The sequence below is a fragment of the Corapipo altera genome, unplaced genomic scaffold (genome assembly GCF_003945725.1).
Source record: "Corapipo altera isolate COAL_440 unplaced genomic scaffold, ASM394572v1 71, whole genome shotgun sequence".
NCBI classification, from domain to species: domain Eukaryota; kingdom Metazoa; phylum Chordata; class Aves; order Passeriformes; family Pipridae; genus Corapipo; species Corapipo altera.
In genome coordinates this window covers 1,673,681-1,698,394 of record NW_020884916.1, presented here as the reverse complement: position 1 = coordinate 1,698,394, position 24,714 = coordinate 1,673,681, and the positions used below count along the sequence as shown (strand labels likewise).

The following is a 24,714-nucleotide window of genomic DNA, read 5'->3' as shown; positions in this document are numbered from 1 at the left end:
ACATTCCCCCCCCCCCTCCCCTTGGAGATTACATTGAACAAACAACTCCCTCCAGAGAGGATGTGCTGGCAGGGAATTTTTAAGAGCCCAGGCAGAGGTTGTTTTGAAATCAGGGTCTCCAAAGAGCAGCAAAGTGAAATTCAGGGTTACCAGCCAAGGCTCTACCTGGGAGTGGAAACACCTCCCCATTTCCAGGTGGGAACTGCTGCTGCCCATGCTGTGCACACAGGGAGTGCTGCAGGGCAGCCAGGGCTGTGTTCTCTCCCCTGTTCTCACCAGACAGCCCCTCACCAAGTGCTTCATGGACTATTTTCCATCAAATAGTGTGTTCTTCCTCTCTTGAGTGGCATCTGCAGTGGGTAATTCCCGATTTCCCACACATACAGTCTCTCCCCTCCACTCCTCAAGGTTTGCTGGATCCCTTGGGGGACTCAAAGTGATGAGGTGCCATCCTGCCTCCTTGCCCTGGGTTTGATTTTGGTTTGCTTTTCTGGCTGGAGTTGTTTTCTGGCAGTGAGGACTTGCCTGGCCCTGGCAGCCCTTCTGTTCCCCTGGCTGCAGCATCCTGATCTGTGATAAAAAGGGCTCTGCTGCTGTGATCCCAGCACGAGGAACTTGCACTGGCCCTGTCCGTGCAGGGAGTGCTATTTCTGGCTAATAGGATTCACCAGGGAGAGCTGTTTTGACTTCTGGCTCCCTCAGCCCCTTCAGCCCATTAGGACCAGCCCTGTAGGAGTGAATCCCCCAAACACACACAGCTCTTTAGGGAAGCTGCTGTTTTCCACAGTAGGGCCAGGTCTCATCTCACATCAGCTTGGTTTTGCTGTGACTGGTTAGCATTTTACACCTTAGGATTTCACACCTCAGGATTTCACAGCCTCTCTACACTGTTAAAGCCACAGGATTCAGGATACACTTGCTTAAACCTGGGTCTGAAGAACCACCTGAACCTTTGCAGGTTGTCTGTCAGGTCTGCAAGAGACTGGGTTGTAATTCTGCTGAGCCTTGACCCCAGACACCAGAGAGCACAGCTGGGGCTCCCCACTCCTGCATTTACACCCAGATGTGCTCCAGCAGACAATTTTTGGCTCCAGCAGGAATTCTCAGCAATTTTTCCCCCCCCCAGCCCTTGTGCCTGGCCAGCAACAGCACTGTTGGCAAGGGAAGGATGTGTTTGCTGTTCTATAGGATTAGGGGTGGAGCAGTTGGGATTCAATCCCTGCCTGAGGTCCCCTGGATGTGTAAGCTTGGCTGTCCCTTGGCTGGGTGTGTTACAGAGCATTTGCACAGCAACACTCACACATTTCTTGCTATCAAACCACTTACAAGGAACATAAAAATTACTACAGCTGCTTGATGGACAGAAACTGAGGCTGCCACGCTCACAGCAAGTCGCTGGCAGAGGGAAGAAAAGAGTCTGTGTCCTAAATGTACCTTTTAGTGCCCTTCAGGGAGCCTCAGGGGGTGTCCCTTCCCCTTTCCTTCAGCTGGAAGGTCCTTGCCTGCAGGAATCCCTGGGCAGTCAGTCACACCCTGAGCTCAGCTCCTCCCACAGCTGCCTTCCCTGCCTGCTCAGGGCTGGGGATGCATCCTGCTCAAGAAGGAACAATGCTCCTTTTTTTTCCCAGGGCATCAGGGAATGTCTCAGTGCAGCTTGTTTGGACAGACCTCAGGCTCTGTTTGGGTGCAGTGGAACCATTGGATAATTCAGGGTGAATCATGGGCTCCAAAGTCCTGGCAGTTTACAGTCAAAGCTCCCTCATGGCTCAGCTTTTTGCCAGTATTTGCTTATATTTTTGCCAGTATTTACCTATATTTTTGCCAATATTTACCTGTATTTTTGCCAGCATTTGCCTATATTTTTGCCTGTGTGCTGGCACAGAAACATTGTCTGGGTGGGAAAAGGGCCTCAAATACCTCCTGAGCAGAACTCCTTCAGCTGGGAGTGGTGCTGCTGGTCCAGGATCTTACATCTGCAGTACTGAGCTCTTTCACAACACAAAATTAATAAAATACCAGTGTGTTCAGGCCCAGGTAAGAATGACTTCATCCTGTCCTGGAAGCTGGATGCCTCTGGAATGGAGCATGGCTGCTCTTGGCTTTACAAGAAGTGAAAATCCAAGTGGCAGAAGTAATTTAGGGAGTTGGAATGGAATTGAGCCTTGCTGTTTAACACGTGAGCTCTTCCTGTTAATGGGTAAAGGGCTGGGAAACACGTGGAAAACTTTGCAGTCAAAAATTCCATGTCCTGCTGGAATGAACAACTTCTACTTTAAAGTAAGAGTTTTGTGGAAGAGGAGCCCTGTGGGTGCTGATGGTTGTCCTGGTCATAACTGGGTGGGTTTTACTGCAGGACCATTAGGAGCTGCCTCAACACTGTGAACAGCCTGAATCACATTTAAGCAGCAATTCTGAGGAAAAAAAAAGAAACCTTCTGCTGGCTTTGAGAGCAGGGAGAAACGTTCTCTTTGCTTGTGGGTTTTTGTTTTCTGCTTCTACAAAGGCCTTCCCAAACAATTACAAAAATAATCGTCAAGCTGGAGGAACTCTGGGTGGAAAATTACAGCTCCCATCTAATTAAGGTGATGCCAGAAAGCCCAGAAATCACACAAGGCCTTGAACACCACGTCCTGATGCAATTAGGCTGCTGCAGACACTTGGTTCAGTGCTCTGAGCAGAGAGAACACTGGAAGCCTTTCATCCTGGGACCAGCCCTGTGGCTGTTCTTGCTGACCTTGTGAGACCTGGGGCTGGGGCACTGCCCATGACAGTGAATAAAGGAAAAGCAAAGAGCCTGAAAAACATTGTTCTAGCAGGATTATTCCCCAAATTCAGTGATAAGGATGGATTTAAATTCATCAGGTTAATGCAGAGAAGTAATCTGTGTCTAGAAGCAGAGGCTGTCATAGGGGTCTGCTGTGAGGTGACAGCAGGGAGGTCAAGCCAGTGGAAGGCTGAAGGATGATTTTACCCCTGGACAAAGATTTGCCCAGCATCAAAAGGTGCAATACCTTAATCCCAGAGAGGTGAAAATTAACCCTGTCCAGTGTGAGGCAGCACTGATAACAAAGGATAGAGAGCACATCAAGGCACTGTGATCCACCTCTGTTTCCTGGACTCACTGAGGGTTGAGAGGGAGAAACAGGAGCCCTGAGCAGCAGGTGGGGAATGCACAGGTCAAAGAGAGCAGCAGGACCCCCACAAACTGGCAGATTTGCCACAGAGCAATCAGGAAGGGTTCACAGCTGCTGAGGAGGGGAAAAAAAAAGGGCATTTTCCTCCTGCTCTCACTGGCTGTGAACTGGGAGCACAGAGATATTTGCTCCTGACCTGCAGAGCTGTGTTCCTGTAGCCAGAAGGGCTGAACCACTCCAGGGTTCAGTGCTGAGCAAAAGAGATCCAAGGTAAAATCCTACTCTGAGATGTCCCTGCTGAAATACTGACCTGTGATTTGCCACTGGAACTACACTGTGAAGTTCAGGTAGTCCCTAAAACCTTGTTTGAAAAATCTCCCCCTGCCCTGCAAAGTCTTCCAGGGTGACTTGGATAAAACACCCCACGATGATCTGCCTGGGAGCTGCAGCAGCCTGGGCTCTGAATTCCTCCAGGTAAGGGAGCTGCTCTTCCCGTGGCAAGGTACAGGTAAATGTGGCTTTTTTTGGAACACAAAGCTCTGTTAATGTAAACAGGATTAAGGTTAACTCCCCCATAATCCTAATAATGTGTGTTCTGTATAGTAAACTTTACACTAGGCTGTTTTTCCTCTGGAAAATTCTGGTTTTGAGGGAAATGCTAGTGAGGAGCAGAGCAGTGTGAGCCCTGGCAAGTGTGGGATTTGACTGAGCAGGAGCTCCAACCAGAGTGCAGGGAGAAGTGGACACAGCCTTGGCCCAGGAAAGGAGGAACACTTTTGGGGTGTGTTATCCACCTCCTTGTTTGTTCCCAACCTTTTTTTTTTGTCCTCCTTGGAGTCTTGTTGACTGAGAGGAGCTGAGACCTGTGTGAGCCACATGTTCCACCTGAGCTGCAGCCCCAGCTGGGGATGGAGTGTGTGGGTTTGGGGTGTTTCTGTGCACAAGTGCAGGCTCAGGGGGGGTTTTGTGGGGTGGAACAGGCTGTGCAGAGCTGCTGTTCTCATGGCAGGACACATCCTGGAAAAATCTTGGTTTTCTCTGTGCTGGAAGGGGATACCTGGAGTCCTTTCCAGCCCAGATGGCAGGGATGATCCATCCCAGCAGCAGAGCACATTGCCCTGGTGGTACTTTTTGAAACAAAGGGAACTCTGAGGGTGTGAAACAAGTCTTTTGCTTTTTTTTTTTTTTTTTTAGGGTTCTGATTCCTTGAGCTGAACCTGTAGCTGAGGATCAAGGCTTTGTGCTTGTATTAAAGGTCTAGGGCTGAAGGTTTGGCCCACAGAGTCACTCCCCAGCTGATGGGGAAGCCACAGAGGATGGTGAAGCAAAGCATTTTTGACTCTCCAGCTTGAAAACTGCCATTGGGGTTTCTGCTGAGCAGCTTGGGGGGCTTTGTCCCTTCGTGCATTCAACAGCACTTTGCCATTTTTAGGTCACTAAACTTTTATGTCTCTTATTTTCTGGGGAAGTTCAGTCACGTGCTCCCCTCAGCTGCCAGAAGTGGCAGCTTGCTGCCTGGATTTTTTAGCTCTGCAGCAATCCAAGTCTCTTGCTAAAGTCATTGGAGCTTCTAGGCTTTGGATGCAAAAATTAGGAAATGCTGATCAGTCCAACTGTCTGAACTTCTGCAGGAAAATCTTATGCTTTAATGGAAAAATCCCCAAACCAACCAACCAAACAACAGAGTCAGACTGTTAATGAAGTGTAAGTCTGCACCAGCAGTCACTGGTATGAAATTACTTTGGACTGGTGACTTCCATATTCCATCGCCTCAAAAGCCTCCTTTTAATACTCAGAGTTTAAAATGTAAATGCCCTGGGATTTAGGAATGACTTTTTTCTAATAATAACAATGACAACCTTTTCATGCTTTTAAGAGACAGACACTAAAAGCTTGCCAAAAATGCTTCCTTGTGAATGCACGAAGAATGCTCTGAGAAAAGGAACAGAAAACAAACCCCCCAGTGAAAGGGTCTTTTTTTCCTTTAAATGAGGCAGAAGTGTCTGAGTGTCTGAGCCATAAAGAACCCTACAAAACCTGCAGATTTTCTGTAGGCTCTGAGGGGCTGTGCCCTTGTGGAACTAGTACCAGTTTGGAAAATGGATTGGAAAAGCAGAAAACAAAGACCTCTGGAACTGGGCAGGCAAACCTGCCTGGAATTGTGTCCACTACAGCCAGAGCAGAGCCTGTCCCCATGGCAGGCCAGGTCTGCTCCAGCAAACCTGCACCAGAGCTGCCACCTCTGCTTCCTCCTCCCCCAAAGCCATCAGGCTGCCCCCCAGCCCATGTCCTCTTCCAGCTCTCCAGCCCTGCTGAGTGAGCAGAACTGACTGGACACAGGGCCAGGCACCTTTCTGAGCCAGCAGAGCGAGCCATGTGGGATTAAAGGTGGATTTCCTATGTCAGGATAATTAAGAGTGAAGCCGTGACCAGATTGTGACTCTGATGGGCTGTAAAAGCATAAACTCTGACATTGCTGAGATAACATGGAGTGGGGACTTAAAACCTGCTGCATGGGCACAATAATGGGAAGCTCAGTGAAAAGAGAGGTAATCCCATCAATGGATCAGTTTGTTACCCTCCGGGTCCCACTCCAGCCCTGCCCAAAGGGATTTGGGGGTCACCAGCAGCCCTGCTCACCAGGGAAGGGTTACAGAGGGGGGGCTGGAAAGAGAAAGGTCGCTTGAATTTGCTCTTTGCCTCGTGGTCAGTTGTGCCAGATGGGGTTTTGTGCTGACCAGAAACCTGAGTTTGCTTCCCTGGCCTCTCCCTCCTGGGAAGAGGGCATCCAGGACAACCTCCTGGCAGTGCTGTGGAGGGAGGCTGCTGTCCCTTCCAGGACATCTGTCCTGGTTGTCCTGGCAGAGTTCAGTGGGGAATAACACAGGGTTCCTTGCTTCTGCACTGTGGGTTTTCTGCTTCCCTGGTAAGTGGATGAAACCAGCCTGGATGGGACAGCGAGTGCTGCGAGTGAACAAACCGTGGCACCAGGAAGGAGGGGATGACAGTGTTGGTTTGGCAAATCAAATGTAATATAATCAAACGAAATAACAAGCTCTTCTCTCAGCTCAGCAGTCCTCTGCTTGTTCTCCCTGTCCTGGTGTGGGGTGAGCTGCCCCACAGCAAGCAGAGATGTCACTCAGAGCCCAGCAGAGACCTTTGGTGTTTGTCCTCAAGGGCACAGGACTGAGATCTGTGGAGATGAAAGGGAAGGCTGAGGGCTGTGTGACTTCCCCTGCAGATGTTTTGTTTCCTATTTTCAGCAACAGCTCCAGGCATACGTGGCCTGGGTGAATTCCCAGCTGAAGAAGAAGCCAACGGTGAAGCCAGTCCAGGACCTGAGACAGGATCTGCGGGATGGAGTCACTCTGGCTCTGCTCATTGAGATTGTAGGTCAGTGATGACATCTGGCACTGTTTTTCCTTCTGCAGTCCTGGCTCTGGTGTGGCAGGGGCTGCCTGGGCTCTGGCAGATGTTACTGATGGGGTCACAGCTTGAGGGGCTGGGGGGAGAGACTGCCAGAGGAAGCAATCACCCAGCAGATCATAAATGCAATCCCATCCGAGTCCTTATGTTTTAGGGGCAGTTACAACAGATGTGCTAAAACCTCTCAGGGGCAATATGGACTCCCACAAGGCTGGCACCTTAAAATAAACCCAGTACAGTCTCCAACCCCATTATCCCTGGTGCTGGGTACCGTGTAAGCAGGACAAGAAGCCACGTGTGCCTCCTGCAGTGCCCAGACAAGAGACAAGATCAGTCCCTGCACCTCCAGCAGCTCCTTTGATGCTAACAAGCACTTCAGTTCCCCTCTGAAAAAGCTTTTTCCCTCCTTTAGCTGGTGAGAAGCTCAGTGGCATCGAGGCCAACCCCACCAGCCAGCAGGAGATGAGGGAAAATGTGGAGAAAGTCTTACAGTTTGTGGCATCCAAGAAGATCCGCATGCACCAGACATCAGCTAAAGGTACCCGGCCCTGGGGGGGCACAGAGGGGTTTAGCTGCTGAAAGCCTGTTCTTGCCTTTGTTTTATATCAAACTGATAATGGATGAGTAGATTAATGTATTAGTTTGTGGGGGAGTTTTGGGGTTTTATCTCCTGTGATTCAGTAGAGGGTTTGGGTTGGAGGACAGTGGTAGCAGCACAGTGCACTGAAAAAAAAAGAAAAACAGTGTCTTTTCTCCTGCTACTGGGCACTCAGAAGCTCAAATATTGGTGTAATGAGGAATACAGACCCAGAATCTTTCACTAAAAGGACATATAAACCTGCTACTGTGAAACAAGACATGGGAACATATTTCTGGTTCACTGGCAGCCCAGGGCACTGCTCTGCATGGCCTGTAAATAAGGAGGAGACCCAATGCACAATCACATGGCTGTGGCACGGTTTAGTCAGGACTTTGTGTGCCTCAGTTGACTGCATTGTTTTGGAAAACCTTAGTCTGAAAGAGTGGTTGAGCTCTGCCATGAGATCAGTGTGTCTGAGCTGGTTTAGAGGCTGGGGGAGTGCCCGGTGTGGTATTATTAAAGCTGACTAATTAACATTTGCAAGGTGCTGCCAGTGTTTGTGGTACAGGATGCCAGTACTGAAGAAGCACATTGCTGTTCTTTGGTCCTGTGTGTTTTAAAGAAAGGAAACTCTGTGTGCTGGGACAGTGGTCAGGCTGCAGTGGGTGCTGTGCTTTCCCAGCGAGCACTCAGCAATTATGTGCTGCATCATTAGCTGGGAATGGCCACGCAGGGAGGGCTCAAAGCATTAAACCTGCGGTGGGTGGGTGGCACAGGCAGTTGGCAGGGCTGAGCACATGGTCCTGTAGGGTTTAGTGCTCCTTTTGGGGGCACCTCGTTACCGTCACCTTGGCTTTGCTCGCGTTTTGCAGACATCGTCGACGGGAACTTGAAGTCCACCATGAGGCTGATCCTGGCCCTGGCCGCCCACTTCAAGCCAGGCTCTGGGAGGGCCGTGGGTGCCAGCGGGGCTGGCCCGGTGGGGAAGAGCTGGGCAGTGCCCCCGGGCAGCCACAGGCCCCGCTCTGCCGCTGCCATGGCCCAGGGGGCAGTGGCTGCCCTGGCCGAGGTCCGGCAGGACGTGCTGCACTCCGGCCGGGACGTGTTCCGCCACAGGCACCGGTAAGGAGCTGCTCCTGCTGGGGGGATGGACACAGGGGACACAGTTCCCTCTGAAATCAGTGCACCTTCGTCCTGCCAGCCCCTGCTGTAAGGCAGGCACTGCTCTCTCACGGTGCCCTGGCAAAGCACCGACCTGGCCTGGCTGCCTCGGGACACACGGGGCAGGTATCCCGGGCTCTTCTCAGGTTTTACAGCAAAACAACAGCTGGAGGTCTTGTTATCTCACCAGAAGAGAACAGCGAGTTATGGCCAAGGCAGGGGGAACTGTGCTGCCTTGTTTTCCTGCTGAGCACAGTGCCCTTGGAGCTGTCTCTTTGGAGATGCTCTCATATTGTCGAGTAAAGTCTTAGCTCCAGGTACTGCTCAGGGATCTGGGAGCAGCTGCTTCCAAAACTGAGGCACTGAGAACTCTGCACAAGCCCGTCCTGGCTCCTCCTTTGCTGTCCATCCCACTGCTCCAGCTGGACTCAGGGGGTTGTGTGCTGAGTTCTGGTGATGCTGGAGGGAGATGATCCACCTGCACAGGGAATGTGCAGTCCTGAAAAGCACATTTAACACCTGCAAAAGGTGCTGTTGTAGATTATAATAATAATAATAATAGCAGTGACATTTAACTGGAAGCCAGATGGGCTGTTGAGGGTTCAGTTTACTCAGCTGAAGGTCACTTGCCCACATGATACTGGCTCAAGGGAGTACCCATGAAGCAGTTTGGAAGTGAGGTTGAAATGGGATATTTTGCTGAAAAACTAAATGTTAAAGGTTTATCTTGCAAAGGCCTTGGACCAGGAGTTCTTCAGCAAAGCCAGTCCTTGTGCTGTCTGCTAATTGTTCTTCTCCTTGCCTTCCTAGAGCTTGTGTAGTTTTCTAGTCACAGAATTAGGGGTGAGTTTAAAAGGGCAGTGCTTGTTGGCCTGTGTTTCCCTCACACCAAGAAGATGGGATGGGGATCCCTGACAGGAGGATTGGTGTTTTTTCTGGCTGTCCCCTCCTTCTCACCTTCCTTTCATTAGCTTTTCTTGGAGACAAGAAGAATTTCTGCTCCTATTAGATGAGGCTTCCCTCACTCTGTGATTATCTCCAGGAACAGCAGCATGGATGAGGAGATTGAAAATCCCTACTGGAGTGTCCGGGCACTGGTGCAGCAGTATGAGGGGCAGCAGAATGTGCCATTGGAGTCCCACTCCTCCAGGTAAGGGATTTTTGTTGCCAAGATGTGTCCTTTGTGTGACATTCCCTAAAGTGCTGGTTCCTTACCACCATAATCTGGGTATTTCTGATGGAAAAGGGCATTCCCAGAACATAGTGTCTGCCTAATCTGGAGGATGAAGCCTCAGGAGCCAACCTGAAGGCCACATGAAGTGCTTCTGCTGTTTTCACTGGGGTAGGAATGAGAGTGGAGGTGGGAGAGTTGAAATGGCTTTCGAAGAAAAAACTACTCCCATGGGGGAGCTGATCCAGCTCCAGGGCCAAGGAGAGCCCTTTTCCCCCAGAGAACAAGAAACTACATTAAGACAAAGGGCTGTGTTACTGAACATGTTGGATCTCCCTCTGGATATGGTGCTTTGCTCCATTTAATCCCATCTGGAGCAGCTGTGAGGGCAGAGCTGCAGCTCTTTGGTTCACAGTTTCCTGTCCCCAGTGGAATTCTCAGCTCTGCTTTGCTGTCTCCTTCTCCTGCCTTTTCCCTTGGTGCCTCCTCTGATTTGTGTGGGACTGAGGGGTTAATTTTCCAAGGACAGATTGCCATGGAGGGTTTCTCAGCAGGCAGGATCTCTCCACAGGGTTTTCCAGGCCCATTTTTATGCTCCACAGTAGAAATAATTCTCCGTGTTATCTGGGAATTCAGGTTGCTTGGCCCAGCGGAGGAGAAAACGACAAGAGTTTGTGTTTCTCCCCTGAATTTATTGTGTATCACTGAGGGCATGTTTATAAATAGCCATTTGGAGGAGCGTGGGGCTCCCAGTGAGCCAGTACTGGACCAGTGCCTCCACATGATGTCAGCAGTGTGCTTTTGAGGCTGTTGTTCCAGGGGAGACGCAAAAACTCCGCTCTTGGCGAGAGGATTTCATGGCAAATGTCACAGACCTTGGCACTGCCTCTCGACCTGGGATCTCAGTGGGGCAGCGGGTGACTCCTGGTGCTCCCTGAGCATCCTTCAGTGTGAGGGGGCTGCAGGATTTTATCTGCTCTCCCACTCCCCAGGCACTGCCAGGCGATGTTGGCTCACGTGTGGTTGGGTTTTGGCGGCGAGGGAAGATTTCTCTGCACATCCTAAATCATGGGGGTTTATTTTTTCCCCCCATCGTGTCATGAATTCTCTGCCTGTAAGGCAGGGGTGATATTACTGCTGATAAGACAGAATACAGTGGGAATCTTTGCAGAAGTGATCAGTGCTTGCCCAAAAGTGGGAATAGTGTTCCCTCCAGCTCCTGGGGGTGTCTTTGCTGACACCAGTGTCTGCATGATGAAAACAAGATGCTTTCTGTTCCCTTCCAGGGAGAAATGCTCCAGTTTAGTTATGAGAACTGGCTGAGAGAATCAAGATGGTTTTTGATTAGTGAGAGATGTGATTATTAAGTGCAGCCACCCCCCTCCGTCTGATCCCAGGGCAGCTTCTTCCTGCATTAACTCCTCACTCGGAGACCTCACAGCCTCAATAACAGAATTCCCAGAGACAAACCCTCCAATAAGCGAAGGCAATCGGAATGATTCATGGAAAATTTGCCAAAATCAGATGATTCCCAGGCTGCCGAGCCCCTCACCCATCCACCTCCCTTTCCCCTCCCCTTCCCACCGGCATTCCCTCCCCCACCCCGAGCCGGGCTCAGAGAAAGGCTGAGCCTCGCACAGCCCGTGTGACAGCGGGAGGGAGAGGAGCTGAGGCAGCGAGGAAGCCTCGCCTCGGGCTGGGAAGAGCCGCCTGCCCAGCCCGCAGCCGGGGCTGGGAGCGCCGGGAACACCCCGGGGGCAGGAGCCCCTTCCCTGCTGGTCCCCGGCCCCGCGGGGGATGCTCGGAGCCGGGATGGGCTGAGGAACACCCGCGGCAGCCCCCGGTGCTGAGAACAGCCGCCCAAAATGCAGCAGCGAGGGAGAATAACAACCCGGCAGGAGGAGCAGCAGGAGCGAAACCCGGGCTGCAGAATTCCCTGACTCCGGAATCGCACCCGCTTGTGGGGGCTGTGGATCTGCCATTCCTGCGGAGACCCTGAGGGGTTGTTTTTATTTTTTTTTTCTTTTTTTTTTTTTTTTTTTTTTTTTGGTTTCTGCTGCGAAATTTTTCAGCAGTCTGGCTTGCAAACCTTCCTCCAGTAGTTTTGACAGGAGCTGGCGTCCTCCTCCCCCCAGCACTGGATCCCTGAGCATGCGAAGGGACAAGGCATTGCCCGTATCCAGAATCCTGAGGCTCCCAGGGAAACGGATTCTGTGAGGCGAGAGGTTAAAGTGGGATCATGGGAGGGAAGCAGGTCAAATGGTGAGCGATTGTTGCCATTGTCATTTCGAACAGCAGGGATGGGGTGTTTATTAAAACGTGAGAACTCAGGGCTGGTGCCCCCGAGCCTCGACTGTGCAGGCACTGGCAACTCTGGGACTCGGGGGAGAAGGGATGTGGGTTAAGGAGCCAAGTGGTGAAAGGAATAAAGTGGAGCAGCTTGCATCGTGAATGTGTCTTGAACAGCTTTAATTTCCCAGCACTTATTTCTGCTTGCTCTGGCATGAATTGTTGTGTGCTTTAAAGAACAAATCACAGCTGTGGGTATTTTGTACTTTGCTGGGTTTGACTGACACAGAACCTGTGTGTTTCCAGAATTGACTTGCTGAGGTATGAGGCAGCCTGACCTGTGCTGCTGCTTCATCTGCTGCTGGTTCTGTCACTGCTTGGCATGTTTGGGGGGTTACTGATGCCACGTGAGCCCACTGGCCCTTTAAAACAGGAAAACTGCCTGGAAAGGGTCTGTGGACATGGGAATGTAGAACTGCCTATGTTGTGCAGACCTGTAGGGACTGCTTAACCCACCTGGGATCCCTTATATTGGCTTTGGAATGTGGATCCACTGCCAAGAGAGGCAGGTTTGGAAGAGGGGAATGTTATTTCCAGGCTCACATCCCCTCGGTTTTCATCCTCTCTGGTTCCCTGCCCTCACCCACCCCTGTTTCACCACCTTCTCCCCCAACAGTTGCTGGTGGTGTTTTTCTAGGGCAGCTCATCCTTTCATCTTTTGCATGGCTGAGAACCAGCAGAGCCTTATCAGGGTGAGGGCACGGAGCATCAGCTGGGAATATTGCAGGGGCAATATTGAGATCTGTTCCTAGAAGGAGGTAAAATCCCGCCTGGAGTTCCTGGCCCTGTTGGATCAGCTGGGCTTCCTGCCTGCACCTGTGCTCTGGGAATGTTCCATCCTTTCCTCCCAGCCTCGTTATTACATAATGCAAACCCCACAGAACTGCCTGGGCTTCCAAACAAGATAAACCCCACAATTTAAGCCCCATAATTTTATGCTGTGCCCCCCTTCAGCAAGGAGCAGGAAGCTGGGTATAGATGTTGTATAAGCAAATATGCCTAATGAGGGACTGCTGGGATGGAGTTTAAATTCCTGAAGGTAAATCCCTGAGCAAAGCCAGGTGCCCTGGACCCCTTTAACAGTCCTGCACACACCTGAAAGGACAGGCAGTGCAGCTCCTAGAGATTTCTAGGAAAAGAGGGTTATTCTTTTGCTTGCATTTCTCTTCCCTTTAACGTGGGGTGAGTCTGGCCCTTGAAAACCAGGCTGCAGGTCTGTAATATAAATGAGGAGGAGGCTCCCCTGGCCGTGGGAGTGGGGCAGGCAGGAGCAGCAAGTCATTTCCATCTCTATTGCAGGGCTTTTCCCCTCCCGTGGGAGCTGGGGGGACATGCAGCAGCAGTGCTGGGAAGATGCAGACAGCGAGCTGCTGAAGCCTCTTATTTTTCTAAAACCTATTATATCATTTCCACAGTGTTTTCTTTTTTTTTTTTTGTTCTCTGCCCTTTTGTTTCTGTGTTGGGGAGAATGAAAAATTAACTCCTGCTCACGCTTGCAAGGATTAATTCCCGCGACTTTCGAGGTACATTGAAAGGGTCACTGAGCTTCAGCCACCTTTTGGTGTTGTCTGGGTGATGCATTTGGGAAGAATCTCTGGAAAAAAAAACCCCAACAAACCAGATTGCTTGACCCTCCCAGTCAGCTGAGATGGCTCCAGTGAAAATATGTGGGTACTTTCAAGTAGTTTTAATCTAAGAACACGAGCGAGTGGGATCTGACTCTGAAAAATATTTTGCCCTTGGGATTTCAAGTTGAAGTGATGCTTCTGGAACCTGGAGCAAGAGATGAAGCAAACCAGGGTGGCTTTTTGTTCAGCCTGTGGTGTGAGCATAAGGCTTGCAGTAAATTTATTTCTGAGTGAGTGTCTGAATTCTGTGGTGTCAGCCTCACATTCTGTTAAGGAAAACGAGGTTTGTGGTTGTCAGTTGGCTTGTTGTGGCACTGGCATTTAAAAAAATAGTTACATGCCCAGTTTGGTTTGTTAAAGGGCTCTCCAGGATGCAGGTAATGGTGTTAGATGAGGGTGATGCTGATCAGCACCAAAGCAGCTGTTCCTTCTTTCCCCTGCAGTCTCACATCACCCAGCCCTGTCCACAGTGCAAAGAGTGAATCCACCGTAGCCCCATCAGAGGAGAAGGAAAGGCTTGTGATCCTCCAAACTGAAGAAACAGAAACTAAAACAGGTACCTCGCAGATAAAGCTTTCCTGGGGCTTGTTTGTGTGATATAAACTTGCTGGAAAGTTCCCCAGGGACTGAAATGGTTGGAGGTTGCCCTTCAGTGAGTTGGTGCACCCACTGACACCGGGGTGTTCTGCAAACCCCACGGGTGCTTTTCTGTCTCACGTTGTTCCCCTGCCCTGTGCTTGGAAATCTCCAGGGATCAGATGCAGACTTACCTGGGATATGTGTGTGTGCAGCAAAGTTTACTTTGCAGTGAGAATGAGGCATAAATCCTGGAGATCAGACACCTGTAGCAGCTCCCTTTGGTGTCAGTGTGGGGTGCAGGTCTCTCCTGGGCTCCCCTGTCTGCTGTGACCACATCTAGCTGCTCTCTCTTCCAGAGGAGACTGATTCCCATTTCCAGCCTGAGTGGCAAGCAGGGAACTCTGGGTCATACTTGGAGAACTCATGGGAGGAGCAGCTTTTGGAGCAACAGGACCACTTGGAAAAGGAGATGGAGGAAGCAAAAAAGATGATTTCAGGCTTGCAGGTAATAGATTTTCTTCCCAGCCAGTGTTCCCTGCCAGGGAGGGAGAGGGAGGGGTGAGCAGAGGGGAAGGTTATATTGCTGTGAAGACTGAAAATTGGTGATCTTAATTAATAGTGATTGAGGTGGACTGGGGGAGGGCAGAGGGCACTGAGAGCAGGTTAGAATGGGAGCACTGCAGGGAATCTAAAGCAGAGCCTGTGTCTGGCTGTGCCTGGCTTTTGCTTGGTTCCCTGCCTTGCCCCCTGTCCCGTGGGGCTGTGCTGGCCCTGTGTGTGCTGTCACTGCTCCTGTTGCTGTGCAGGGGGGTGAGGATGCCCCAGTGTTTTCCCACGTGCTGGGGGCTTTGTTAGAGCCCGAGAGAGAGGGGCTGTGCCCTGTGATTTGTGATCAGAAGTAATGCAGGGAGACAAGGGATGGCAGGAGATCAATCAAGATTCCCAGGGCTGATCAGGGGTCACAGTCTCGCATCAGTCTCCCCATGAACGAGGCTGCACTATCATATTTGGCATATTCTCCACACAACTGTTTGTCTGTGGGACCTTTTGCAGTCCCTCCCTGACCCTCAGCCCAGTGTGTTTGACTCTGAGCCCCTGATCCATATGGTAAAGACCCTGAACTCTCTCAGGAATATCCCTTTCTGTTTGTGCTGGGAACCACAGTGGCTCTGGATTGTAAATATTTATGTGCTAGTAAACAAAGCAGAGCCTGTGTGAGAAGCACAGGCAGCTGGGCAGGCACTTTCCTTGGGGACAATGGGCAGGACACAAAAGAGCCCCCAAAAAAAAAAGGAAAATAAAAAAAAAATTCCCTGGTTCCCTGGTAAAATCTGGTTGCATTCTGTGCCCACTGGGAGCAGGGAGAGGAGGCACTGGGGGGACTGGCATGCCCTGTTCTCCAGCCCTGGGTGTTCCAGCAGGGAGGGTGAGCAGCTGGCACTGCTGCCCCTTCACCCCCTGGGAGCAGGGAGAGGCAGCTGATGTTGCCAGCCAAGAAATTGGATTTGATTAATCAATTCTCCTCCTCTTACTCACCACTTAAGAGCATCTAGTTTGAGGGAGTTTGACTGAAGTAGTGGGGATCTGATGTGTGGATGCCCTATAAGGTGCTGAAACTGAGACAGGCTTTCACTCCCTGAAAATCTGAGCTGTCCTTGTTTGGTGTCTTTCTGTGGGGAAGAGAATTGGCTGACAGACCTCTGGGAGAGCTTTTCCAGGGGGTAAATATTCTTGTTCATGCCTGAAAAAAATGTACTCGTTTCTGAGAGGAACAAGTCAGCAGAAGTGGAAAATGAAGCTGTTTAGAGGCTGATAGCAATGACTGTTGGCCAGAGCTGCAGCTCAATCATTTTTTCCTTTGAAACCTCTGAAGAGGAGATTTATTTTTCCTCCCTTTATTTTCCCAGGCTTTGTTGCTCAACGGGTCTTTACCTGAGGACGAGCAGGAAGGGTCCTTTGAGCTCTGTGAACGTGGAGCCTGCCCTGAAGAGCAGCTGGTGAGCACATTTCTGCACCCAAACCTTCCTGCCTGCTGCCCTGTCCTGCCCCAGGCAGGGGTTGCACAACAATAATGGTGATATTTTGCATCCAGATCATAATCCGAAGTCGCCTGGACCAGAGTGTGGAAGAAAATCAAGACCTAAAGGTTAGAGGGGCAGCAGGTGGAGGGGCAGAGAGGTTTTGGGCCAAGAGATCTTTGCTATTTGATTTTTTTTTTTTTTGGGGGGGGGGGAGGTGGGGTGGACAACCTGATGGATGATATGGGGGATATATTATGTTAGAGCTCTGGGACCATGTCTGATGCTGAGAGAAGGATCTGATGTGGCCCTGAAGGACAGATTTGGGGGACTAGGCAATTGGTTTTTTTCTCAGAACTTTAACAGCAGGGGTTAAGGGAGCTGCTCAGCTATTTGCCATGTTTGTAACTCACTAAAACTGCTCTTGGATCTGTGGGAAAAGGTGGGATGTGCTTTTTTTTTTCCTGCACCATGTGTCTGGAGACAGGGAACACTGGCTTTGGTTGGCTCTGAGGGGGTGACAAGATGCCATTTAATCAAATTGTGTTGCATTTTGCAGAAGGAGCTGCTGAAATACAAACAAGAAGCTCGAAACCTCCAGGGGATAAAGGTGAGGAAAGGGACACTTTAAGTATAAATAGCAGAGCTTTAGAGTCTGCTGCAGCCCATGAGTGGGGCCAGAGGAACCATCCACCTCTGAGGAGCCTCAGTGTGGAGGGAGGTGTGTTGGGGGGCTTGGGAGTGGGGGATCCTGTGGTTTGTTTCTGGCCCAAGGCAGGTACAAGGAGTTGAGTTTCCTGGTTTCTATTCTGTCTGTAGGACTGTGGTCAAATTTCCACTTTTTTTTTTTTCCCTGTTTCTCCTAAACAAAATATGAGTCCTGCTTGCTTTTCTAGGCTCTCTTTTTTTCCCCCTACTGTCTTGGGGTGCACACAGCAGCACTGCCCCAGTGAACTCATTCTTGACAGCAGAGGAAAAAGAGCCCGGGGAAATCCTTGTCCTCCTCAGAAACTGTGCAGTCCCTCCCTCTGGAGTTGTGAACACTGATAATCTACTCCTGAGCCAGAGGTATTTTTAGAGCTGCCTGTCAGGCTCCCTGGGAGGGAGCAAACAGCAGTAGCTGTCCAAGGTGGAGCTCCCAGGCCCTGAGTGAAAGGTGCAGAATTAGTCCTGACTTTGGCCTCTCCAGAGAGGATTTCACTGCACAACTGGGTCACACTGAGAGCTTAAGTGTCCTTGTGTCCTGGGCTGACATTGGCCTCTCTGTGCCCTCTGGATGCTGCAGATGTGTGCCTGGATCAGGAGCTGAGGGCACTGAGCACCCTCCAAAGACACAGCTGCTTCCTTCCATGGGAGCCAAGCTCAGGCCACTTCTGGAGTGGGAAGTTTAGGCTGAAGCACAGAAATCCCTCTGTCCCAATAGCCAGAATGTTGGCAGGGAAATCACTTTGGGGTAGGAGGGCTGAGGGTGGTGTCTGTGCACCTCCTGCTCACCTTCAGCCCCGAGTGGCCACTGTCCTGGGTCACTCACCCCTCAGGGGAGGGTCTCTGCCCTCCTTGCACCTTCCCACAGAGGACATCTCTCCCCAGGATGCCCTCCAGCAGAGGCTGATCCAGCAGGATGCTTCAGTCCTGCAGCTAAAGCAGGAGCTGCTGAGAGCAAACATGGACAAGGAGGAGCTGCACAACCAGAACGTGAGTCACTGCTGAGGTTATTTTAGGAGGAGGTTGCTGGCCCTGAGGCTCCAGCAGCCACAGGGCTGAGCTGGTGGCTGCAGCAGAGCTGCTGGGGTCATGGGACAGTGAAGGAGCAGTCACAGGTCTGTGCAGAGCACAAACTGCACACAGTGCTTTGGCCAGCTGGGAGCCTGGACATTCCTGACCTTCACTCCCACTTCCTGTCCTCCAAGACCTTCAGCTGAAACAGGGAGGGCCTTTCCCCGATGTTTTCAGTGCATTTCTCCTTTATTCCTCGTCCTCCCTGGGTGAGCAGGTGGCATTTTGGCAGCCCATGGGCAGTGTCTGGAGAGAGAAGGACCTGGGAGGGACTGTCCTGCCCAAACGTTGCCATCTCTGGACACCAGCTCCCTTGAGCTCTGCAGATATTTGGTCACCCTTCAGCACAGGGGGCAGGGATTACCAGTCTGGGAATACCTGTCTCACACCTGTGTGTCACTTCTGCAGGTTGATCTTCAGAGGAAGCTCGAGGAGAGAAACCGGCTGCTGGCAGAGTACAAAGTAATGGAACCTCTTCCCTGGAGGCTTTGGGGGCAGCATCTGGTGGCTCTTCAGTTTTGGGACTTTTTTTTGTGTCACCTCTGGGAGTGGCACTGCAACTTATTCATTATCCTCAAGAGTGGTGGATGAGTGTTTGTGATGAGGTGGAGGGATCAGATGTTCTGTGTTCTGCCCACAGGTTTTTATAGCACAGTTTTTATTGTCTTTTTCTTTTTTTTTTTTTTCTGTGATGGCTTGATAAGTGTCTACCACTTGTGCAGAAGCCTGTCAGGTTAGGCTGAGCCACCTGGTTGCCCACTGATCCCTCAGGAACCTGTTTTCTCTGGTCTTGGCAGTTGGTCTTTGGGCAATAACAACCTGACCTACATTTAAAAAAAAACCCAAACTCTGGCACTGAGCTCTAACCTGTGGCTAGAAGGACACACACTGCGAGTCCCCATCCAGGTGCCACGATTCCCTGCCCTGGGGAGATGACTGTGAGCTTTGCTCATGTTGGTTCCCTCAATTCCTGTGTTGCAGAAGGAGCTGTGCCAGAAGGACCGGCACCTGCAGCAGCACCAGACCAAACTGGATGAGATGCTCAGGCAGCTCTCCGAGGCCAGCTACCAACAGGTATGGAGTGGGGGCTGCACTGATGCCCTGGCACTCTCCTGGGTGGCTCAGTGTGTGTGTTGACTCCTCTCCTCCCCTGCCAGGTGGATTTGGAGCGGGAGCTGGAGCACAAGGAGGCCCTGCTGGCTCACTGCATGAAGAGGGAGGCTGAGGAGGTAAGGGGAGCCTTGGTGGTGCTGTTTGTCCAGCACCCTGTAGGTACCTACAGAAATCCTGCACTTCATCCCAGAGTGGCCTGGCTCTGCAGTCCCACTGTCAGTGCCTGAGCAAGGCAGTCAGACCCCACAGAACACCCAGAGTCCCAAAGCTCCCAGCACTGAGCACTCTGGCTCAGCTTCTTGTGTCAAAGTCCCAAGGGATGAAACAGTGAGGGGAGCACAGGGGTGAGTGGGAGCTGAAGACTCTTGGCTTCCATCTTCATCTCTGACACTGGCAAGTGGTCAGACCAGAGTTTAGCTTATCCCCTCCTTTTCCTGCTGAGCCTGCTATTGAGCACTTGGAAGTGTCCTGGTGGCCAGGCCAGCCCTGGTACCTGTCCCTGCCACCTGAACACTGACTATTCACTAGAGCTTGCAGAGCCCTGGGATGCAGCAACGAGCCCCTTCCAGGCTCTGCCTCCTTTTTTCCACCTCTGTGTGAGGAACCAGGTTTGTGCTGTGACCTGTGGGACTGCCTGCACATTCCTCAGGGAGTGTGTTTACCTGGGAGAAGGTGGCAGTTTTGTCACTGATGTGGAAAGCTTTCATGCCCTCTCATTTTTGGGATTTTTTTTTTGGGGGGGGTCCTAACACTCACATTCCTTGTGGCACCTGCTTTTCCCCCTGCCCCAGGTGATGGCTTACAGCAGTCACAGTGCCCAGAGCAATGGCTTTCTCCAGACAGCAGGAAAAGGAGCCGCTCCCACAGCCCACCGAGGGGTGAGTGCACCTCGGGGATATATTCCTGATATCCTGCAAGCCTTTATCTTGGCAGATTTCCCCTGGCTAAGACCCGTGGTTTTAGAAGGGAAGGAGGCAGCCCAGAGGCAGCCTGACCTCTGGTCTCTTGGGCAGACCAACGACCTGCAGCTGGTCCGGGACGCCCTTCGCAGCCTCAGGAACAGCTTCAGTGGCCACGACCCCCAGCACCACACCATCGACAGCCTGGAGCAGGGAATCTCCAGCCTCATGGAGCGCCTGCACCGCATGGAGACCCAGAAGAGGCAAGAGAGAAGGGTAAAGGCTCCCCAGGGCACCCAGCCTGTGCCCCTCTCACGCAGCACTGAGGGCTCCAGCCAGAGGTGCCGCTTTGTCCTGGTTCTCACCCTGTAGGTGCGGGGGAAATCACCAGCCAGCAGAGCAACCAACGAGTGCAGAGACTCCTGGCCTCCCAAATCCAGTAAGTGCCTCACAGCTCCCACCCCTTCCACTGCCTAATTCCTTGTTTCCTGGCCAGAGCCCAGGGCATGGCATCCCTGTGGGAATGTGCCCCCTCCAGCTGTAGCTGCACAGCCCCGGCTGCCCTGCAGAGGGAAGGGCACACAGGTACAGGTACAGCTCACAGAGCTCCATCACAGCGGGAGTCTGGGCCACTCCAGCAGCACTGCAGCACAAATAACCATGGCAATGGCTGGGATGGGTGGGAACAGGGATGTTATTCCAGTTTTCCTGCTGCTTTGCACCACCTGGTGGGCACAGAAAACTGTACAGTTCCCTCTTTCCCTGTTCCCCCCCCAGTGTTTACATGTGTGCCTGACAGCACAGTCCTTCCTGACACCACAGGTGTCCACACTGTGTTCTGCATTCAGGGAGCCTTAAAACTATAGCCACTAAGTGTGACCCTTCCACTGCTTCAGCTCTTGGGCAATTAAGAAACAACTTCTGAATTTGCTGCATGTCACACTCATTAGGATATTCAGATAAGCCCAGGAGATTCTGGTCTGTCTCGTGGAAGTTGTTGGATCAAGTGTTTTTCCTTCCTCAGATTCATTTCAGTAAAACAATGCCCAGACCACTGCCATTTGTGTTCTTTCCACAGTTCCCTTGGTTTATTTTTGGTGATTCCCAATTTTTGGTCTAAGTCACTTTAAGGAAAATGGAGTTGGGTTGAGTACTTGAGCTGCTTGACTTCATTTGCACACCTTGAGCTGATTTTGTATCTCCCAGAGTTTTTTTTTCCTGTTATCTTTTTTTTTTTCTTCAGTAGTTTCTCAAACATTTGAGTCTGTAAGGGTATACTTTCCAAGCTGTTTTAGTTATACTTTTATTCCTGGTTTTTCATGTTATGTCAGTGTGTTCTATACCCTGACCTATACACCTGTTGTTTCTGTTCCTGCAGCAACTGTTTTCTCCTGGTTTCATGTGCTGTTTCAGTCTCACTGTGCTGTTTCTCCTTATTCCTCATCCTTTTGCTGAACAGAAATCGTAATGAAAATAATTAGAAGTGCTGAGTACAACATGTTTCAGCACTGAAGTGACATCTGGTGTTTGGTATTGATATGATGTTGCTGAAAGAGGTATCACAGACACCACACCTTGCAGGGAGCAGGACACAAGGCAGAGAGAGAAACACAAACCAGCAAAGAACGGGAAGGGAAGGGGACAGGGAATGTTCTTCCTGGGTGGTAACGAGTCCCTTGCTGCCTTGCAGAGCTGCCTCACTCCCACAGCACCCCAGTGATGAGCACCAGTGCCTGCACCAAAGTGTTGTACTTCACCGACCGCTCCCTCACCCCCTTCATGGTCAGCATACCAAAGAGGTGAGGTGGGCCCTGCTGGCACTGCTGTGCCCCTCAAAACACCTCTCTTCATTTCCTGGGAGTCGTCCCAGCCAGCACAGGTTTGCTGTGCATCCACTTGGCCTTTGGATTTCATGCCACTGGCTGGGGGAATTCCCTCCCACGCTCCCGGAGCTGATGGGTTTGGTTTCCCTTGCAGGTTAGGGGAAGTGACCCTGAAGGATTTCAAGGCAGCTATTGATCGTGAGGGAACCCACAGGTACCACTTCAAAGCCCTGGATCCAGAGTTTGGCACAGTCAAGGAGGAGGTAAATGTGGAACTGAGCTATCACTGCCTTGGGCTCGGTGCCACCACACGACCCTGGGGACTGTGGTCGCCTCACTTTTAAACTAATGGAATATCGGAAGTTTCCCCCAAAGAAGCTGTAGATTAACCTCCTCTTGTGCTAAAACACGTTTCCATCCCCAGCCAGAGCCATTCAATGAATGTGATTGCAGCTGCCAGGGGGTTGCAGGGCCCCTTGGGCAAAGAGGTGACTCCTGGCACAGCCAGTCTGTGACACAGCACTGCCCAGGGGACATGAGGCAAAACCCCAGACTACACTTCTGGCCCTTCCAGGGGCTTTGTAAAGCCTGTTGCAATGGGAGACCCTGTATTAAAAGTGCATTCTCCTGCCGTCTTTCAAAGGTTTTTCAGAGAGAGTTGAGTTTGTGGCATCTCTTCCTTTGTGTGCTGCATTACAGCCCCGTTCATGCTCAGGCTGGTGTTGATGTGGATTGGATTCATTAAAGGTTGTTGGGGTAGTTCCTGCTTCACAAATGGATTAAGACAAGTGCAAAGGGTCGCCTTTCCTGGGAACAGTCAGCAGCAGCAGCTGGAGACTGTAGTCTGGATCAGAAAAGGCATATTTTCTATCTTTAGTTTACCTTTTCTAAAAAAAAAAAAAAAAAAAGCTAATAATAATCTGACAGTTACTGATTAAAGAGGCCTGATCTGTTTTTCTATTTGTTTGGGGTATTTTTACCTAAAATCTGGAAAGATGACTTATAGCTCAGCTGTGTCTGTGACCTCTGGGTTATCAAGGGAAATCTGAGCTGGGATCTGACTCCCGGTTTTTTTCTGTTTGTTTGTTTATTACTGGGGTTTTTTGGTAGGTATTCCATGATGATGACGTCATTCCTGGCTGGGAGGGGAAAATTGTGGCCTGGGTGGAAGAAGACCACGGGGAGAACTAATGGAGCTTCCAAGTCTTGTTGCTATGGAAACCTGCGACTGGCTGCCGAGCTCCAAGGGTGACCAGCAAGGCGGTGAGAGCTGGGAGGAGGCCAACTCGAGCTGCCAAAAAAAACAGCCTCTCTGCAAACAACGGGTACTGCATGTTGTGTGCGTGGACACCTGGCCCCTGACCTCCCATGCCCAGGTGAAGGTGGTGTTCTGGGACTGAAATGACGGGTCTGTGGGGATGAAATACCAGGGCTTTGTCCTGTCAGCTAAACCCTGGAGGCCTTAATGATGCTCTGCTCCCTTCTCCTGCTCCCCCACCCCTGCAACGTGTGCTGCAGGCTCACCTGGGCAGTTCAAGTCTGGTTTCTTGTGCTGGTGTTACATAAACGTGCAGTGACGGCAAAAAATGTGAAGTTTTGCCTTCGTGAGTCAGAACAAGCCGGAGGATTACGGGAGCTGAAGGCTTGGACCACCTTTTGTCCTGGACTTGCACGTGCTGCAGGAGCAGAGTGGACTTTGTGGACATTCCAGACTGACAGTACCTGTCCTGGGGAGGGAACAGTCTTCTGGAGGTTTTATGCATGGCCTGAAGCAAAGATCACTTTGGCAAAGCTCCCTTTCTCCCAAACTCAGGCTCCCATTTCCCAGCCCTGCTTTCCCCCCTCGCTCTCCAAAGCTGTCCTCGCTCCCGAGGCCCTTGGGCTTTGCTCTGTGTCCATGGGGACTGGTGATTTGCTGAAGGATTTCACGTGTGGAACTGAGCTCTCCCTGCACTCCTGCCCTCTCCTCTGTCAACCCCTGTGCACAGGTATCACTGTGCTGCTGTCCACTCACTGCCAGGGCCACCCTGCACTTACCCACACTGCTCCCCTGGGATGCTGAACCCTGAAGGATCAGGAAGCTTGGGAAAGAACAAGCCCTAAAATCCCCAAGGGTGGGTTTTTTCTCTTTGGTTTTCGTGGTTTTATTTCTCTATGTTGCCTGTCTCTGCAGCCGCTGTGGGCTTGGGAGGTCAACTGGCAAGTCAGGGAATGGGAATGAGCGTTCCTGGTACCTGTGGCCCTTCCGTGGGTGATCTGTGTGTGCTGTGCATGAGGCTGGGACAAGGGGAACCTGGTTTTACTGTTTTATATTAACATGTCCTTTTGTAAACATGTTCTTGGAATTATTTTGTACTGATTTACATTTGTCTGAGGACTGTGGATATTTTTATACTAGTGCAAGTGCTCTCTGTACATTTCTGCACGCATTATACTGTGTTTTACTCATTTCCTAGTGGATGCTGAAATGTTTTGTATTGTCTTCTGTTAACACAACACTGGGCTTGTAAATCTTATATATTTAATTTATTTTACTATGGAAATCCAGCTAGTTACTACCGGGGTTTATATTTTTGCCAGCTTAAATAAGCAGCAACAGTACTATTTATTTTCTCACTGCTTCACTGTTCAGGAGGTAGCTCAAGGATCTTATGTTTGGCACTGCTCTAACACTGACTCCAGTGGGTTTATTCTTGGATCATATCCAGGGCTTGTCTTTGTCAGTGTTTACAGTTTGTTTATTTCTGTCAAACTTTTGTCGAAGTTACTTTCCTGTTCCTGTACTTGTAACTTGCTCTTGTAACAAAGCCCCCTGGAGTCAGTGGTAGAGAAATTACAGGATCCCAGAGTAGTTGGGGCTGGAAGGGACCTCCGGAGTTCATCCAGTCCAAGGCAGGGTCACCTGGAGCAGGTGACACAGGAACACATCCAGGTGGGTTTGGAATGTCTCCAGGGAGGGAGACTCCACGCCCTCCCTGGGCAGCTGTTCCAGTGCTCTGCCCCCCTCCATGGGAAGTTCTTCCTCGTGTTGAGGTGGAACTTGTTGTGTTTATGGCA

The 24,714-nt window shown here is 51.0% G+C and overlaps 2 protein-coding genes across 4 annotated transcripts in view; both read left to right on the top strand.

Moving 5' to 3' along the window:
- DIXDC1 (DIX domain containing 1) overlaps positions 1-24,200 on the top strand; it is a 31,522-nt gene extending 7,322 nt beyond the window's left edge. For 2 of the 3 annotated variants that reach the window (XM_027655604.1, XM_027655603.1), the window contains 19 exons: positions 6,398-6,527; positions 6,973-7,098; positions 8,013-8,262; positions 9,344-9,451; positions 13,893-14,005; positions 14,385-14,533; positions 15,936-16,025; positions 16,121-16,174; positions 16,606-16,656; positions 17,637-17,741; positions 18,231-18,284; positions 18,804-18,896; positions 18,980-19,051; positions 19,727-19,813; positions 19,949-20,110; positions 20,207-20,273; positions 21,525-21,633; positions 21,812-21,920; positions 22,768-24,200. In XM_027655604.1, the coding sequence (XP_027511405.1) occupies positions 6,398-6,527; positions 6,973-7,098; positions 8,013-8,262; positions 9,344-9,451; positions 13,893-14,005; positions 14,385-14,533; positions 15,936-16,025; positions 16,121-16,174; positions 16,606-16,656; positions 17,637-17,741; positions 18,231-18,284; positions 18,804-18,896; positions 18,980-19,051; positions 19,727-19,813; positions 19,949-20,110; positions 20,207-20,273; positions 21,525-21,633; positions 21,812-21,920; positions 22,768-22,848 (2,010 nt within the window). In that variant the 3' untranslated portion in view covers positions 22,849-24,200. Of the gene's footprint in view, positions 1-6,397; positions 6,528-6,972; positions 7,099-8,012; positions 8,263-9,343; positions 9,452-11,535; positions 11,735-13,892; positions 14,006-14,384; positions 14,534-15,935; positions 16,026-16,120; positions 16,175-16,605; positions 16,657-17,636; positions 17,742-18,230; positions 18,285-18,803; positions 18,897-18,979; positions 19,052-19,726; positions 19,814-19,948; positions 20,111-20,206; positions 20,274-21,524; positions 21,634-21,811; positions 21,921-22,767 lie in introns of those variants that run through there. The other variant, XM_027655605.1, reaches the window with a different exon arrangement.
- DLAT (dihydrolipoamide S-acetyltransferase) overlaps positions 22,872-24,714 on the top strand; it is a 10,687-nt gene continuing 8,844 nt past the window's right edge. Inside the window, 1 exon segment of the mRNA XM_027655418.1 lies at positions 22,872-22,920. Coding sequence (XP_027511219.1) covers positions 22,872-22,920 — 49 coding nt within the window.